Source organism: Acomys minous, assembly GCF_964271855.1.
Source record: "Acomys minous genome assembly, chromosome: 17".
Classification (NCBI taxonomy): domain Eukaryota; kingdom Metazoa; phylum Chordata; class Mammalia; order Rodentia; family Muridae; genus Acomys; species Acomys minous.
The window spans coordinates 472,501-491,621 of record NC_140500.1 but is presented as its reverse complement, the minus strand read 5'-3'; the positions used below and the strand labels follow the sequence as shown (position 1 = coordinate 491,621).

The window sequence follows — 19,121 nt, the reverse complement described above, 5'->3', positions numbered from 1 at the left end:
AAGACAACAAAGGATGCTTAGTAAACTCCTATTATATTAAAAAAGTATAACATGAATCTCAAGCATAAAATAAAATTAGTGTTTCCAGTATAAAGACACTTTAGTACAATTAATGAAGGATTATACCCATATAATCAAATACTATCACTCTTGAATCTTAAAATTGTAATGGTGTGGCACTAGTTCCAATCCTTGTGTTACATTTACTAACAAAGATTAATTTTATTTTTTAACTAAATTTTTAACTAAATTTTAAAAGACTTTTCCTTCTTGTGTCTAATGTCACAACAGGAGTTTTTATCTGGCCTTAACAAAATGATGTAACATTTTGGGGCAAAGATCAAGCCAAGGAGAGCTGTACTGGAAGCCAAGATAGAGAAGGCTTCCATAGCCACCATGACCTTCCCCTTTGTGCTGTGGTAGACAGGGAGGAAGGTGACCCAGACACAGAAGAATACCTGCATGCTGAATGACAGGAACTTGGCTTCGTTGAAAGTGTCAGGAAGATTCCTGGACAAGAAGGCCATGGTGTAGGTCCCAAGTGCCAAGGAGCAGAGGTATCCCAGGACACAGTGGAAGGCAACCTCTGAACCCTTGTTGCACACAAGGATGATGTGACCATGTTCAGCATGAGCATCTTGATCAACAAAGGGTGGAGAGGTAAACAGCCAAGCTGCACAGAGAACAGTTTGGATCAGTGTGCAGATGGGAATGATGAAGTTAGGGGCCCTTGATACCATTAACCACCTCACCATTCTAGCTGGAACAGTGACCTTGAATGCAAGAACCACTGTGATAGCTTTGGCTAAGACTGTGGAGAGAGCCACAGTGAACAATATTCCAAATGCTGTCTGCTGCATGATGCAGGTGGCTGTGTTGGGCTGTCCAATGAAGAGCAGGGAACTGAGGAAACAGGCGATGAGTGTCAATAACAGGGTGTAGCTGAGAGCCCGATTATTGGCCTTGACAATGGGTGTGTCTCTGTGCTTCACAAAGATGAAAAGTACCACAGTTGTGAGTACAGCTAAGAACAGTGCTGTGGTGGTGAGAGCCATCCCCATGGGGTGTTCATAGGCCAAAAAGCTCACAGATTTCTGTAGGCAATGGTTCTTTTCTGAGTTAGCATAATGACTTTCTGGACACTTCAAACACTGGTCCTTATCTGTTCAGAAAGGAAAGTTACTTTGACTTAATCCTCAGGTGTTCCTTTTCACTTAAGCTGCTATTCAGCCTTAGATCATTGAAATGCTTCCTGAATTGACTTCCTTTATTGTTTCAGAGGCAGATATTTAATTACTCTATGAATCACTTCAAATCAATACAGCCAGCCCTCTTGGCCCATGTTGACAAAATCAAAGAAACACAATGCTTTTCCTTTTTATGTTTCCTTTCTCTTAATTTGTGACTTTTTTGCATATGTTTTATAGTTCATAAGAATAATTTAAGATTACATTGTATATTTTCATTTTATTTTTTATAGTTTATTTTTATTTTTATTTTTTATTTTTATTAACTTATCCTTATTACATCTCAATGGTTATCCCCTCCTTTGTATCCTCCCATTCCTCCCTCCCTCCTATTTTCCTCTTATTACCCTCCCCTATGACTGTTCCTGAGGGGGATTACCTCCCCCTGTATATGCTCATAGGGTATAAAGTCTCTTCTTGGTAACCTGCTATCCTTCCTCTGAGTGCCACCAGGTCTCCCCCTCCAGGGGACATGGTCAAAGATGAGGCACCAGAGTATGTGAGAAAGTCATATCACACTCTACACTTTACTGTGGAGAATGTTCTGACCCTTGGCTAGATCTGGGTAGGGGTTTAAAGTTTACGGCCTGTATTGTCCTTGGCTGGTGCCTCAGATTGAGCAGAACCCCTGGGCCCAAATCTGCCTATCATAATGTTCTACTTGTAAGTTTCTATGACCCTCTGGATCCTTCTACTTTGCCATTCTCCTATGCTTCTCTCATCTAGAGTCCCAATAGGATGTCCTCCCCTCTGTCTCAGTTTCCTGGTAAGTGAAGGCTTTCACGGGACATGCCCCTTGGGCTAATATGCAGATATAAGTGAGTATATACCATTTGAGTCTTTCTGCATCTGAGTTAACTCACTCATTATGATCATTCCTAGCTTAATCCATTTATCCACAAATTTCGGAAATTCCTTGTTTTTAAAACCTGAATAGTATTCCATAGTGTATATGTACCACAGTTTCTTTATTCATTCTTCTACTGAGGGTCACTTAGGCTGTTTCCATGTTCTGGTTATTATGAAAAAGGCTGCTATGAATAAGACTGAGCAAATTTTCTTGTTGTGTGCTGGAGCATCTTCTGGGTATATTCCAAGGAGTGGAATAGCTGGGTCTTGAGGAAGCCCTATTCCCATTTTTCTGAGATAGCACCAGATAGCTTTCCAAAGTGGCTGTACTAGTTTGCATTCCCACCAGCAATGAAGGAGTGTTCCTCTCTCCCCATATCCTCACCAGCATGTGGTGTCTCTTAAATTTTTGATCTTAGCCATTCTGATGGGTATAAGATGGAACATCAGAGTTGTTTTGATTTGCATTTCCCTGATGATTAAGGAGGTTGAGCATTTCTTTTATGACATAATATTATGTAATGAGTACAAGTCTGGATATGTATTTTGTAGATTATGGCTAGTATTTTTTGAAATTTCTTTTTTAAATGTTTCAATTTTTGGATCCATATTCAATTATTTTCAAAAATAACTTTGTTTCTCTAATTTAGTTTATACTCTGAATGATTTTGAGATAATAAATACCCTCACATTTTAAACCTTAAATTCTTCACTAATCATATGTTGCCACATTTAGCTATAGCATTGTATGTTTAACATATTTAGAAAGAACTATTGAAATATTTCTAGTTATTCAAAACAAAGTTTTGAATATTCTATTCCTCAGAATTTTGATTTTTATTTTGACTTCAAAAACTTTTATGGTGAATAAGAAGGTAGGCTGCAGATTGGAAGAATATTCACCAATCCTGCCTCTGACAGTGGGCTAATGTCCAAAATGTACAAAGAACTCAAGAAACTAAACATTAACCAACCAAATAACTCAATCAAAAATGGGGTACAGAATGAAACAGAATTCTCAACAGAGGAGTCTTGAATCCCTGAGAAGATTAAGGAAGTGTTTAGTATCATTAATCATTATAGAAACTACTCTGAGTTTCATGTTACACCTGTCAGAATGGCTAAAATATAAAACTCAAGAGACAGCACATGGTGACCTTGATGTGGAACACGGAGAACCCTCATCCGTTTCTGGTCGAGGTGCAACATGTACAGGCACTTTTGAAACCAAACTTGTGCTTCATCAAAAAATTGGGACCAGTTCTACCTCATGACCCAGCTATACCACTCTTGTGCATACACACAAAAGATAGCCCACTGTACAACAAGGGCCTTTGATAAGCTATGTTTACAGCAACCTTGTTCTTAATAGCAAGAAACTGGAAATAATCCAGATATCCCTCAACTTAAAAATGGATAATAGAAATGTGGTCCACTTACACAATGGAATAATACTCTACTATTTAAAACAAGGAAACCATGGAATTTGTAGGCAAATGGGTGGAACTAGAAAAGATCATCCTTAGTGAGGTAATCCAGACCCAGAAAGACGCTTGGTATGTACTCACTTATAAACACATTCTAGCCACATAGTGCAGGATAAACATACTACATTTCATAGACCATAAGAAGCTAAGTAAGAAGGAGGGGAAAAGGAGGGTGCTTGAATCTCACTCAGAAGGAGAAATAGAATAGAGCACTAATCTGGTTGAAAACAGGGAATAGGGCAGGAGACAGAGTTTGGTGGAAACTGAAGATGGAGATTAGATGTGTGGAAGTGAAAGTGGGAAGCCAGATGTCATGGAGAGAGAAGAGAAACTGTGGTGGGGCATCACTGAGATAAACTAGAGCCCTATGACAGGGTAGGTTTCTGAGAGAATATGGGAGTGACTCTAGCTAAGACTCCTAGTATCAGGAGTCATGGAGACTGAAGAGGCCACCTTCTGTCTAGACAGGACTTCTGGTGGAGGGAGAGAAACAACAATTCACCCACCAAAACTTTACACCAGGTTTGCCCTGCTGATAGGATATGCAGTGACAAAGTTGGAGCAGAGATTGAGGCAATGTCCAACCAATGCCTAGCACAACCTGAGACCCACCCCATGGGAAGAAGCTTACCCCTGACACTATTAATGATATTCTGCTATGCTTGCAGATGGGAGCCTAACACAGCTGTCCTTGGAGAGGTGCCATACAGCAGCAGGACAAAACAGGTGCTGAGACTCACAAACAAACATTAAACTGAGCACAGAAAGCCTTGTGGAAAAGTAGGGGTTAGGATAGAAAGATCTGGAAGGAATAAGAATGCCATAAGAATATACACAGGGTCAAATAACCTAGGTCCACGGGGTCAGATAGAAACTAAAGCCTCAATCAATGACCATGCCTGCACTGGACCTAGGCCACCTACATACATGTACCCAAATGGCAGCTTAGTCTTTATAGGGGACCCCTAGTAAGGGGAGCAGGAGTTGTCTCTGGCATGGCCTATTTGGCCTGCTTTTTGATAACTTCAGTCTGGTGTGGCTGCCTTGCCCAGACTCAGTAGAAGAGGATATACACGGTCCTGATGTGTGGGGGGAGGAAATAGAATATTTTTATGGGGGGATTTGATCCAGAGGGTATGAAATAGGAGGGACAGATAGGAAAGAGGAGATGAGATGGGATTGATGGAGATCATGAGAACAAAGAAAGCTAGAAACGAGGGGCATTTGAGGGGCAATGTCAAAACCTAATGCAGTGGAAACTTCCTATTAAATATGAAGGTGTTCATAACAAAGACTCTATATAATGAGGGAGAGATAATCCCAAGTATCCATCTCTTGTTAACAAATTCAGCTTCCAGTGCTGGGTATAGTTTTCATGAATTTGATTTGTTGGATAAAAAGGTGCTATGAAAATCCTCTAAAACCCAGGGTTTTTCCAAGACAATAGGTAGATCTGCAAAAACTGACAGTAAGCCCCCATTGCTGAAGACAACACAACACAACACATTGAACATGGAGAGATCAAAATGGTGCTACATGTTACCCTCAAACCCATGTTCCTTTGCTGTGACACAGAGAGGCACTCTATAGGCTGCCAAAAGTTGAGCATCAACACCAACCCAACCACAAAACTTTGGACCTACATTTAGTCCTGCCTGCAAAATATGCCAAGTTTAAGGTGGCACAAACCTGGAGGTGGTAACCAATCCATATCTGATTTGATGCAAGGTCTACTCCATGAGATGGAACCCATTCCTGAAGCTACTTGAGCAACTAACAACCAGAGACTAGACAACCCAGAGATTTTGAATAAAAGTGAAATTACTGGTCTCAAAAATGGCTCTTAATTATATTCCAACATACTCATAAATCAGAGTCTTATTCATCCATCATCACAGTGGCCCCTCCATTCCTACTGCAGAAGAAGGTAACAAACACAGAGACCCACATCCAGATATTGGAGAGAGAGAGAGAGAGAGAGAGAGAGAGAGAGAGAGAGAGAGAGACAGAGAGAGAGACAGAGAGAGACAGAGAGAGAGACAGAGAGAGACAGAGAGAGAGACAGAGAGAGAGACAGAGAGAGAGACAGAGAGACAGAGACAGAGAGAGACAGAGAGAGAGACAGAGAGACAGAGAGAGAGACAGAGAGAGACAGAGAGAGAGAGAGACAGAGAGAGAGAGAGACAGAGAGAGACACAGAGAGAGAGAGACGGAGAGAGAGAGACCGAGACAGAGACAGAGAGACAGAGACAGAGACAGAGACAGAGAGAGACAAAGACAGAAAGACAGAGACAGGGAAGGAAGGAGGGGAGAGAGAGAGAACTTTGGAACACACAGCTAAAGTGAGAGGTCTTTATCCATTCCTCTCAGGACTATGGAACCTAATAAAAGATGGAACAGAAGGAGTAGGGGAGATAGACAGAAAAGAGGACACCAGAAGAACATGATTGTGTAAAAACAACTATGCAACTCTTATGTGAACACACAGAAACTAAAGCAGGAATCACAAGCCAACACAGGTCTGGACTAGGTTCCCTGTGTATACACTATATCTTCCTGTTTAGTACTTTTTTTTTCTTTTTTCTTTTTTTTTCTGTTTAGTACTTTTATGGGACTCCTGAATGTGTAAACAAGTGAGTCTCTGATTCTTGTGCACTCACTTGGGATTTTATTTTTTGGTTGCGTTCTCTTCTGCAACTTCAATATGATAATTTTGTTTTTTAACTTATTACATTTTAGTTTGTTTTGTTATGTTATATTTCTATATACTTAGAATAGGTGGATATTTTCCCACCATAGAAGTCTTCTGAGAAACTCCATCCAGCTGGGGCATCAGGACAGATGCTAGGACTCACTTCTGGACTCTGGGTGGTATGGAAGAATGGGTGGATGAAAGGACTAAGAGGGTTCAGGGACCCCACAAAGAGACCATCAAGGCTGGCAGATCTGGACCTGGGGAACCTGTACAAACTGATGCACCAACAAAGGACAATGCATTACAGTGAACTTAGACTCCCTGTTCATATATAACCAATGCACAGCCCATTCTCCATGGTTGTGTGGAGAGTGGGGATTGCCTCAGAGATGAACTCTGTTACCCTCAATTTGATCACTTCCCCTAGGTGGGAAGGTACTGCAGGCACACAAAGGCAGGGCAAGCAAGCTATCTGGATGAGAACTGATAGGCTATAGTCATATAGTGGGGAAGGATCTCCTTCTGTCAGAAGTCTATGGGAGGGGAAGAAGAGAGAAGAGGGAGTGAGAGTGGAAATAGGAAGATGCAAGAGAGTGGGAATCAATCAGGCTATAATCTGAATAAAGTATAATAAAAATTTTAAATCCTATTCTTTTCTGAGAGACAGATAAGGAGTGCCTTCCTGATTTAAAAAAAAAAAAGGAGATGGAAAGGAACTGGGAGAAGTGTATGGAGAGGAAAATATATGCAGATTATGTTGTATGAGAGAAAAGTCTATGTTTAATAAAAGGGAGACAGATTAAAAAAGAGCAGACTATAGGAAATCTATCTTCAGTTAAACAAATGAAACTTAATCATGATGAAATAAATTATAAGAAATAGGGAAATAAATACAACTCTTCAGTCACCTATGGTGTAAAACAATACAAACTTGTACAGGGAATAATCAGAAAGAGAATGTGAGAAATCCAAGCCTTAAAAGAATACTACGTGTGATTGAGCATGGTGTGAAAACATAAAGAAATGTTGTGACAAACACTGTGTTCTTGGTGAAATGAAGCAGACTGCTAATTTTAGTGCAAAACAGGTCACCTGAGGGAACAGTGTCTGCAGTGGAGCAACAATGTAAGTCAAGATGATTTCAGTGTCTAAGCTGTGTCTCTTCAAAGGAAAGAAAAGTAACAGCAATGCTCAAATTTTATAGCCAAGGAACAAAAGTTTATCTCTTACTTCTCTCCCATCTCTCTCCTTTTGCTTAAGTATTGCAGACTCTTGTGATCAAGTCTGAGAGTTCTCTGTAAACAAGATTTTACCTGTCTCATTGGAAATCTCATTGTTTGCACAAGGAATACAATCAAAGCAGCAGGCAGCCCTGCCTTCCTGGGCAGCTTTCCTGAGTCCAGGCCTACAGCTCTCACTGCACACAGACTGAGGGATCTGAGAGAAATAACAGCTATTAGAAAATGCTCTGGACTTTTGTGAAAATTTAGAGTAAATAGAGAATTTCTGAGTATCATCAAATAGTTAGTTACCCAATGCTTACACTGACAAATGGAGGTAATGTATTTTGGTGTTTTTAATTTTGGCAGCAGCTTTGATTCTGCATAGGACACATGCTTAAGACTTGGTCCTATACAATCAAGCCACTGTTAGAGTAGTGTTCTAGAAGGTTGCAGTATGTTTTTTGGCGAACCTGTCTCTGTACTTACTGGTTAGTAGTGGGGACTTTTATACTCTATATGGTTGGCAAAGTTCATTGACATCTTTGCATTGTTTGGGTTCATCATGGAAACAAATGTTATGCATCTGTAAGGAGTTTTATGAGATATTTACTTGAGGTGGAAAATGGGCATCAGTATTTCACTGTCTACTGTGACTGACAGAATGAAAAAAAAGATAGAAGGGAGCAGCCATATTCTTTGGTCTCTGACTATGATGTAATCACCTCCTCTGACTCCTAAATTATTCTCCCTGCACTAACATATAAATACATGCTCACAGTGTCATCTAAATCAAAACTGTATTTCCTTTACTTGATTTTGTCAACTATCTGATGCAGCAAAGCAAGTATCACACACACACACACACACACACACACACACACACACACACACACTCATACACACAACATGCTATCCTACCTATTGAAAACGGAGAAAACAAAAATGCCATTATACCCTCACCGAAATTTATTCATCTGGATGACAAAAATAAACATTTTATCAGTGTTTTGAGGCAGTGACTGAAATCTAACAGACACTCTATTCATAAGAACTGTGCAAGTATTAATAAAAATTTAGGAAAAACTTTTAAAAACTGATAAAAAACCATTGATCAGAGTCAGGGAATGAGAAACTATTCTATGTTGGACATCCTGTGATTAATTTATTATTGGTGGTTGTATTTTGATTGGTATGAAATGGATCTCCAAGGATTATTTTCCTGAGAGTTATATTTACTTTTATGAAAGGTCAAAGCAGTGAGATATGTCACAACCCACCTTTGTAAATTGCATCGGCCATTGAATCATCTCCTCAGATAAAGAGAACTGCTGACCCTGGGGCGCATTCAGAGAAAATGTTCCTACTTTGACCTTTAATCCCATGCCCTTTGGAAAATTCCAAATATTGAAAATGTCATACTCTGAATCTAAGTCTCTTCTCCCATCCAATATGATGTGACCTCTCACACGATCTTTCTGTAGGGTGTTCTTTAGGAAATGGAGGAGCTAGAAGAGATGCAGGAATATATATTGAAGTACATGAGATACTGGAAACATTTTTAAAGTCATCTCAGTTGGCACAACCACATCCACTGGAAATGATGAAAGTCATGAAGCCAGCACAGCTGTTTGTCATTGTTAGGTCCTGCTGCAGGCTGTGGCTGGCAGGGCCATCCCTCTACATAGGGGCGGGGCTTCCCCTCTCTCTGAGATTCACTATATCAACTGGACAGTTTGGTTCTAGGACTCCCCTTTTCCTTACCTGTCTACCCTCTCTCCTTCCCTTCCTGCTCCCGTAACGCTTCCAAAACGCCTGTATTTATATTATAGCTTTCTGGCTAATTAGCTCATTCTGTTTATTTAATAAATCAGTCACCATTTGCACAAAGCAGAGCCCAATGCTGTTATCACTGTTGTTCTGTGTTGTTCAAGTTTTATCCTCTGCATGTTGCATTTTGAGGACATCCTGCATTATGACACATTTTATATCTTTTCCTGAGAAAATTATTTCTGGGTTTTTTAGAAAAGTCCTAAATGTATAAAGAATACCTTTTGTTTTGTACAATTCAACACCTGTCACTAAAAGTACAAACGGCCTATAGAAAAAGATAGAATTGAAGGTGGACATCTGGCAGCCAGAAAGGATTCTGGGATATCTAGATATTAAAGATTGAATGGTGAAGATGTGAGGAAAGATGCTTGATACCTGAGCAGAGGTAAGCAGACCGTGGCAGAATATAGATGAGTATAAATAGATTAATTTAAGTTATGAATTAGTCAGAGAAGAGCCAAGCTATATGGCCAGAAACGTGTAAATACATTTTAAGTCTGAGTGCTTATTTCCACAGCATTGGCCCTGGGAAACTCCCCCACAACATAATGACATACCGTTCATGGGACATAAAATCCAAACTAACTTGCTAAAAGTCCAGGACAGAGAGAGAAAGCTCACCACCCTCACAACCCCCCCTGCAAAAAAGCTTCAAAGCTATGTTTTTTAAAAGTAGCCTGAAGACAATAAGCTTCTGAAAATAGTGGCACAAATAGGTCCAGAAAAAACAGCTGGAAACAAGAATTTTCTAACTAAAAAACTGGAAAGGAGCAGCAAATTGCAGAGAGGTGAAGCAGAACTCAGCCTCTTTAAACAAAGCTCCTGGTTATCCAATTTTTAAAAGCTGCCGTCTTATTGGAGGTGGTCTGTGAACACATGGCTCAGTGGGTAGTGGTCAGAGCTGTGCAGCAGTCTCTCCAGCAAGTCCAGTCACAGCCAGCAGAGTCCACATTATCTGGAGCAGCCAGCAGAGCAGCAGGGATCCCATTGAGAAGCCCACAAACAGCTGACAACATTGCAGGACCACCCCTTCCTATCTGGTAGGCCATGGCAGGAGGCTTAGCCCTTTAAGGCTTGACCTGTGTGTCAGAGAAGGACAGCTGTGCATGACCAAGCATAGCATAGCACAGGAAGCTGGGTCCAAGTTCACACACAGGAAGACACACACACACACACAAAATCCTGACTCAGTCAAGTGGCTCAAAAACAAACAAACAAATAAACAAACAAACAAACAAACAAACAAAAAGCCCCAAAACTAAACTAAACATTTAAATTTGTGTTTTAGTGCTGATGGAATCTTATCATTAAAAGGATTTAGTTACAAGTTGTTAATGGTCTTGATTGGGGAAAAGACAAGGTATAGAAACAGACTCACGGATTTATCTTTCCTTTTCTCTATCCTTTCTTTCATTAGGTACTGGGAAAGGTTTTCAGAAGCAATGGGGTCAGGATTTAGGAATAATATAGGATTAATAGGAAAAAAAGGGTAGATTATTGAATCTGCTCTTAAATAAAAAATCATTTTATGAACTGATAATCTAACACTGCTCTAATATTTTCTATGTTGATATAAAATAAGGTTATTATTGTTTATAATAGTCTGGAATTTTGTACCTTGATACGGAACTATGGTTACTTTTGATACTTTGGTATAGATTATTGTATATTGATAAAAATTAAAGTTATTTTGATACACATATGCACATATGTTTCAACTTTTATGTAACATATTGGATCTATACAATTGATTCATAAAGAGAAGGTTTACTTCCAGTCCTTCTAAAAGCTGCTATTAGAAACTCTTTAGGATAATTAGGTAATGCAAGTTAATAGCCAATCAAATTCATGGTCATGTCAGATACTAGTTTAGCTCATCACATAAATATATATCCTAGGCTAAACTCATAGTAAGTAACTAGGAAGAACCATTTGTGTATTAATATATACTAGAGAAAGGTAGATAATTATTAAGCACTATATAAATATGTGCAAATATACAGATGGTCTTCAAAGGGCTCAGAGACCAGCCATAAAGTGCATTTAAAAATGTTTTATTATTTTATGGATTTTCTGATAATGAGATATCTCAGTTGCTGGCAGCACCCACTTTGACATGAAAGAAGATGATGAACATTGAAGAATCTTCCTTAGGAGTTTGCTTTAAAAATGGCAAGTTGCAACTGAGCAAAGAAATGTACTTACTCCATCAGCAGACAATGGGCAGAACTTGGACACAGGCAAAGTCAACTGCTAAGCTCTGTCAAGACAGGGTAAGCAAGTCCTTCCTGATTCTTGCTTCAGAAATATGTCTGTCAGATATTCTGGCTTAGAAGGCTGAAGATTGTGTTTTAACACTATACATAAATTCTGGGTGACTATCAAGGCAGTCAGCTGTCTGTCAATTCTCTATTTTGTAAACTGCTTGCTTATACTTCTTACATACTAAGGTAATATTTTGTTCTCAAACCTTGATGGGGTCAAAAACTTGACAGTTACAGACTTCAAATTAGTCTTAAATTATTTAGATTTTAGGAAGAAATTTTTAGGCCAAAAATTTTAGGTTGTTAAATAAGAGCAATAATAATAACTATGGCACCAACCAAGGACAATATATACAGTAAACATCGAACCCCTACCCAGATCTAACTAATGGACGGGACATTCTCCACAGTTGAGTGGAGAGCGGGGACTGACTTTCACAAGAACTCTGGTGCCCCATATTTGACAACGTCCTCTTGATGAGGAGGCCTGGTCGCACTCAGAGGAAGGATAGCAGGCTCCCAGGTAGAGACTTGATACCCTTTGAGCATATACTGAGAGAGGTACCCAGTCACAGACATAAGGGAGGGAAATAGGAGGATACAACAGATGGGATAACAGTTGAGATATAATATGAATAAATTAATTAAAAATGATAGAATAGGTAGTAGACCACTTTCTTCAAATAAATAAGGACTTGACCCTGTGATCTTACCTGATTTTCTCTGGGTTGTTCTTATTGTATATAGTTGATTATTAGAAGAGAAAAGCTTTTTATTGCACATAAAAAGGGTAATGTAGAGAGAAGATCTTGCTTATTTTGTGGATAGAAAACCTGTAGATAAATAACTATGGACTACAGGAAAGCATAGAATAGAGGTGGGACATCGTTAGACTGAATGTATTGTGAGATATCCTGGTGTGAAAGATTTTTTTTGGTGAAGATGTGGGGAGTAGAGATGTATGGTACCTGAGCAGAGATAAGCAGCTATGTGACAGAATGTAGATTAGTATAAATAGATTATTTTAAGTTATGAGCTAGTAAGAGAAGAGCCTAACTGTATGGCCAAGGTATTTGTAAACATATATGAAAAATCTCAACTTTTCATACAAAAAAGATTATGAATAGAATTGTGAGGCAACTTGTTATATGAATTTAATATTGATTTTCCCTATTTTTTGCCATGCCTTTTATAAAGGACACTTACACATGAGTTTGCATTGACCTTCAGACAGGGAATCAACTATGCTTATGATCTACAACTTATGCTGCCCAATTGGAGTGTCATAGAAAAATAATAAAAAAGTCACAGTGCTGATATTAAAACACACAGGAAAGAATATTACCCTCCAGTGGAAGAATACCATTTCTTCTCCATTAGCATATTGCTGTATCTGTATTTGTTGAAGACTCATCTCATGAAGGCTGTAGGCCACAGCATACACTGCATTGTATATATTATAACTCTCCTCACTCATGGCTGGGTCAAAAATATGTCTGGGTAATAACTCCAAAGAAGCATTTGGTTGGCAGTTCTCCAAAATTTGACAACGAAACCCATAAAATGAGCAGTTGAAGAATAAAGCCCAAAACTTAGGAAGAAACGTGTCTTCTGGGTATTTGTAGGGAGTAAGTGTGTGAAGAAAATTGGTAAATCCAACCATCTCTTCATGGTGGTGTGAAAATATGAGACTCCCATGAAGTGAGCCTACCATGAAATAATCATAATGATTGTCAACATCCCATGGAAAGTTCAAGACCCAGACTTTCCATGTCACTAAGAGTTTTGCAATGTGAAACATTAAGCCTTGTGAAGAAACAATGTTCCCATAAATAACTATGACATTTGCTGATGATTTCAGAATGACCTCCAGGTTTTCCTCCAAGTTATTGGAGTCTATATATGAAGTGGCAGGGATAATATTCACAAACTCAATACAGAATCTACCATTGTCCATATTTTCTCTCAATTCTGACAGAAACTGAGTCCCTTTGTGGTCGTCTGGGAGGATCAGACCAACCCAGGACCAGCTGAAATGAAGCAGCAAAGAGACTATGGCAAGTGAGAGATAGGTGTCCTTGGGAGCCAACTGATAGAGAGAAGGAAACTGACCTTGGTCATTCAAGGTAGAATCGAAAGGCCCAAAAGTGATCTGAAGAGAAAACACAATGGGAAACAGGAGAAAGAACACTGGCATCAAACACAAGCTCAGTCTTGAATCAACAGACGGAAACAGTCCTGATGAGAATGGGATTTTAATTTTTTATATACAAATCCATTACAATGTTTTCCACAAAAATTGCAGGCAAGTCTCCTGTTTAAATACTCTAGCAGGTCTCATCCACCTCTCCTTTCTGGAAATGTGGATATATCAAGTACCCTTACATTTTCTTTGATACCTGACATTAAAATATTTTGTTGTTCACCTGAAGTAATTGTAGTCCTAGTAACCTAGGCCTCGTCCTTCAAACCTCTAGACTTCACACTATCTTAGTTAGGCCTAGCATTATTTCAACCTCTGAGTCTCCCTGCTGAATAAGCTCACCTCTATTCTTCGTTCTGATTTCTTTCTGGCTCTTTCTGAGTTTTTTCAGGTGTTCTGGCTCAAACTCCTTTCCATGATGACTGATTCAGTCTAGCTTCTGTCTTGTCCTCTCACTGAATTGCTCTGCTTGGCCTCAAACTGACTCTAGCAATCTCTTGTAGTCTTCATGCTCATTCTCTGGCTCCATTTATCTTCACCTGTGTCTATCTTGTCCTCTCTTCAACCTGCCTCTGTAAAATATCCAGGGAAAACTGCTGCCCCATCTCTCTATGCCCTGATTCCTCAAGTCCTCTTTTCCTTGGAAGAGTTGAGCATATTTTGTCCTGACCCATTCTCTATGCTTTTTTTCTATGTTCACTCCCTGCCACCTGGTTGGAGCTCTGCCTCCTAACCTGTTGTTGACATGATTTAATCTTGTTTCCAGAAAACTCTTGGATTAAAGAACATGTAAAAGGGGTGAGCAGCACTACACTAAGAGCAGGTTTTTCCAGTACACAATCTTGGGGTTCGCATTGTAAGCAAAGAGCCTGCAACAACGTGATTAATTAAAGTGTACCTATTGTACATTTTTAGACATCTATAATGTCAACATAGGGTCCTTGACTCATACTCCCACATGTCACTTGCAAGAGCCATTCTCTTAAAGAAGATAGTTAGGCATGTGAGCTTTCTAGGATGTGACCTGGTATTTAACAAAGTCCGTACCAGGATGCACCCAAAGAATTGCTTCCAGCCTCTTAGCCATTCTGTTAAATGAGTTAAATGGGCATATGAGATTTCTAGAAAGAAGCTATCAATTTGCAAGGTCAGTATCATGATGCACCCTAGAAATCTTTCCTCAGATGTTATGTCAAGAGCCTTTTGTTGACATTCAGTAGGCATGAGAACTCTCTGGAAGGGATCTGGTATTCTACAATTCTGTATCTTAATGTACCCCAGAATTGCTTCCAATGTCTGACAATTCTGTCAGTTGTGCACTGCTGCATCTTATCTTCCAGGGTATTGACAAACTATGATCAAACTGAGTACATTATTTTACTGAAAGATGTACTGCTGTTCAGATGAACTAATTCCAGATAATGAAATTCCTGATTCGATTCAAACAATTTTAAAAGTTAAATTGTTTTAATTATTCCAAAATTTTGGGTCAATAAATACCTTTGAGGTCTTCTAGATGTCTCACTAGGGAACAGACTTGAAGCAGAATTGTGGCCTCAGATAAGCTTTCACTCCATATGGCACCATGTATCTTGGTATACATCATAAATATGGGCAAGTTGGTTTAACCTTTCCATGAACCAAAACTATGATGGAGATACCTGAACATGTCTAAATTAAGTATAAACCCTAATGTCTGAATGTACAAACTGTTCTGTTATAATCCCTTATACCCTGTCACCTTATGGTATTATATGCTGTCATTTTAAGTTTACTTTCTTTCTTGGAATGAAAAAAGATAAAATTATTGTCCTAAATTTACTATAAGCTAAGAGAAAACTAGAGATTGTGTAGCTAGGTTGGTCCTAATGGAAAAGACACATATTCTTGTAACTTAGACCCTGTTAAGCTTTATTTCTTGTCAAACTTTGTCATTCTGAACTCACTATGATCTTATGTAATGGATACATAGAGAAGAAAAATTTAATTTTAAGACATGTAACCTGTTGTGTTTTAGAATTTATCTATTTTTTTTATTAATTGCCTTTTTTTTTTACTATGAGGCAATTCCTTTTCTTAGAAGTATAAATATGGTGAACAACAAAAATTGGAATTGAAATTAAGATGTTTAACTTCAACTACATTTTTCCTGGATGTGTGTGTGTGTGTGTGTGTGTGTGTGTGTGTGTGTGTGTGTGTGTGTCTGTGTCTGTGTCTATGTGTGTGTTCGTGCGTGTGTGTCTGCATATCTGTGTATGTGTGTGTGTTGTCTATTTTCTATTTCATTCTTAGTATTTCAACGTGGATTCAGAAATAAGAGAATAGACTCAGTGTTCCCCAATAGCCATCATGTACAAACAGGCATACTTGATCTTTCCAGATATCTCCACAAAAGAGCTTATATATAGAACAAAGAGCCTCCTTTAATGACCCTCTCAGTTTTCTTTGCTAAAATCTGCATTTACAGCCCTGCATGTAGGACACTTGTGGTCAGTTTGAGTTCTCCTCCTTAGCTGCAGTACAGCCAGTGCCTAGAGAAGGAACTCTGGGCTCCCTCCCATCATTCTTCTTTAAATCCTGATTAGTTGCCTGAGATGAAGTGAATGGAGATTCTGCCTCCAGTACCAGAAATCCAACCCTGGACTTGCCAGAGCAAAGACAGACATTGGCGCCTCACCCACCTGAGGTATGTTGTAGAGTTGTAGCAGTGTAACAATATACGAAGATGTTGACATTGGTGTTCCTGTGAATGCAGCAAGTGATGTTTTCTTCTCTCCACAGATGTAATTAACCACAGGATTGATGGCCCGTGTTAACCAGATCATGACAAAATCAAAACTATCCCTTTCAGAATGTAAAGTAGAATAAAGATCAAAGCCCAGAGTTGTGTTGGGTAGAAGATATGGATTCTTGTTGACCTCCTCAATGGCAAATATCAGGGCCAGAAACACCTGGTAGTTCTTAAAATTATACCTGCACAAATTCCATAAAATTACAAAATTACACAGTATAAAGTCATAGATCACAGAACCTTCCTATTTAGTGCAATACCTTTTCTAATTAAAATGCCAATACTTTTATAAAATCCAGTTTTTCATATCTTTTCATGAATAGCTAGAATTAGAAGGACATGTAATTAAACAGGATTAAGTAAGATTCTACAGTATTAGCACTCATTAATTATGAGCTCTGGGACTTTAATTTGTTATTAAATTGCTTTCTTTATCTTTTGTGGGCAAAAACCTGTCCATGAATAAGAAATTAGAGTCTGACAATACACCAGAACTTTGATGTCTGGATTTCCAAACTTCAGCCTCTACAATTATTAAAAAATCAGTTTATCGTCATCCAATCACTTTGTTTTCTGTGTCAATCTCCTATTTAAAAATAGCACAAAGTAAACTCAAATAATAAATGCGCATAGTTGTCATCTCTATGATTTGTTTTCTATGCTGTGTGCTAGAATGTACTATGTAGAGTGTCCCATGCCTTTAATCCCAGCACTTGGCATGTAGAGGCAGGTGGATCACTGTGAGTTGAAGGGTAGTCTGGTCTACAAAGTGAGCCTAGGACAGCCAAGGCTACACAGAGAAACACTATCTCAAAACAAACAAACAAAGAAACAAAAAACAAAAGGATTCAATTGTGTTTACCAACATGAAATGAAAACTACAAAAATTAAAATAGTTTAATTAAAATCTATTAGAATAACTCTCAAAATAAAAATGCAAAGTACCTAAATTAACCAGACTGGAAGTCTATAGTCTTGGTGAATTCTATATAATTAGAAGTAAACATTCTGAGTCACATTAAGAAGGTTAAATATTTTTCAGCAGAAACTGTAAAACCAGAAGGGCCTGGCCCGATGTCTTACAAACTCTTAGAGAACACATACGAGAGTCCAGACTCATATGAAGCAAATTTTCAATAACTATAGATAGATAAAACAAGATATTCCACAGCAAAAACAAATTTAAACAGTGCCTATCCACAGATTCAGCCCTACAGGAGATACTATGAGGGAAACTCCAACCTAAGCAGGTTAACTACAACTGGGAAAACACTGGACATAGATAACTTCACTTTAGCCAAACAGAAATTAGGGAAGCATGTATATACAGTACCACAACCAATACCAAAATAAAAGAACTTAGCAGTCACTGGTCATTAATCTTTCCCAATATCACGTGTCTCTAATCTCCAGCAAAGACAGAGAATAACAGAATGGATGCATAAAGAGGTCCCAACAGTTTGGTTCATACAAGAACAACACCTCAGCCACAAAGATAGACATTACTTGAGAGTCATGGGCTGGAAGAATGTCTTCCAAGCAAAGAGACAAAAGCAAGCTAGAGGAACCAGTTTGATATCTAATAAATAGACTTTTATCCAAACTTAATCAAAAGAGATGAGGAAGGACATACTCACCTAAGGATAAGTCAACCTAGGTGACATCACAATTCTGAACATCTATGCCTCAAATACAAGTGCACACGTTGGTTATAGAAAAATTAATAAAGTTTAAACCACACATTGATTTCCACACATTAATAATCTGAGACGTCAGCCACTCCCTCTCAACAAAGGATAGGTCAACAAAACAGAAGATAAACTGAGAAATAATGATATTAATTGATGTCATAAATCAAATGGACGAAATAGATATCTACAGAACTTTTTACACAAACACAAAAGGTTGTAACTTCTTCTCAGTACTTCACAGACCCTTCTCCAATATTGAGCATACATTAGGTCATAAAAGAAGCCTCAACAGAGACAAGAAGATTTAAATAATACCTGGGAACCTATCGGGCCAGTATAGCTTAAAGCTGGACCTCAATAACAACAGAATTAACAAAAAGCGTACACATACATGGAAACTCAACACTGTTTACTCAATGACAACACTGTCAGGGAAGAAATAAAGCAAGAAATTAGGGACTTCCTAAAATTCCATGAAAATGAGTATACAACATACACACCTTAAGAGGACACAAGAAAACCAGTGTTAATAGGAGAGTTCGTAGCACTAATTGCTTTTATAAAGAGAAACATCTTATACAAGCAACTTAACGGCACATTTGAAAGACCTAGAAAAAGAAGCAGAAATACCCAAGAGGAATAAAAAGCTGGAAAACATCAAATTCAGTTTCTTTCCTGTTGTCACTACTAGGAGATCAACCCCACACAAGGGAAGGGTGTAATTACAGTAGTACATTTGGAAAGCAAAGTGTACTTGACTTGAAAAAATATGAAACACTAAGTTACTTACATAGAAGCTCAAGTTAGAGACAGTGAATTTGGAAGATGTGGTGGTGTGGGT

At 38.5% G+C, this 19,121-nt stretch overlaps 1 protein-coding gene across 1 annotated transcript in view; it reads right to left on the bottom strand.

Annotated features, from left to right (window-relative positions):
* Positions 1-245: 245 nt before the first annotated feature.
* Positions 246-19,121, bottom strand: part of LOC311588728 (vomeronasal type-2 receptor 116-like) — a gene marked incomplete at both ends in the record, with an annotated part of 25,900 nt that continues 7,024 nt past the window's right edge. The window contains 5 exons of the mRNA XM_084766677.1: positions 246-1,162; positions 7,592-7,715; positions 8,779-9,006; positions 12,941-13,747; positions 16,480-16,771. Coding sequence (XP_084622803.1) covers positions 246-1,162; positions 7,592-7,715; positions 8,779-9,006; positions 12,941-13,747; positions 16,480-16,771 — 2,368 coding nt within the window. The remainder of the gene's footprint in view (positions 1,163-7,591; positions 7,716-8,778; positions 9,007-12,940; positions 13,748-16,479; positions 16,772-19,121) is intronic.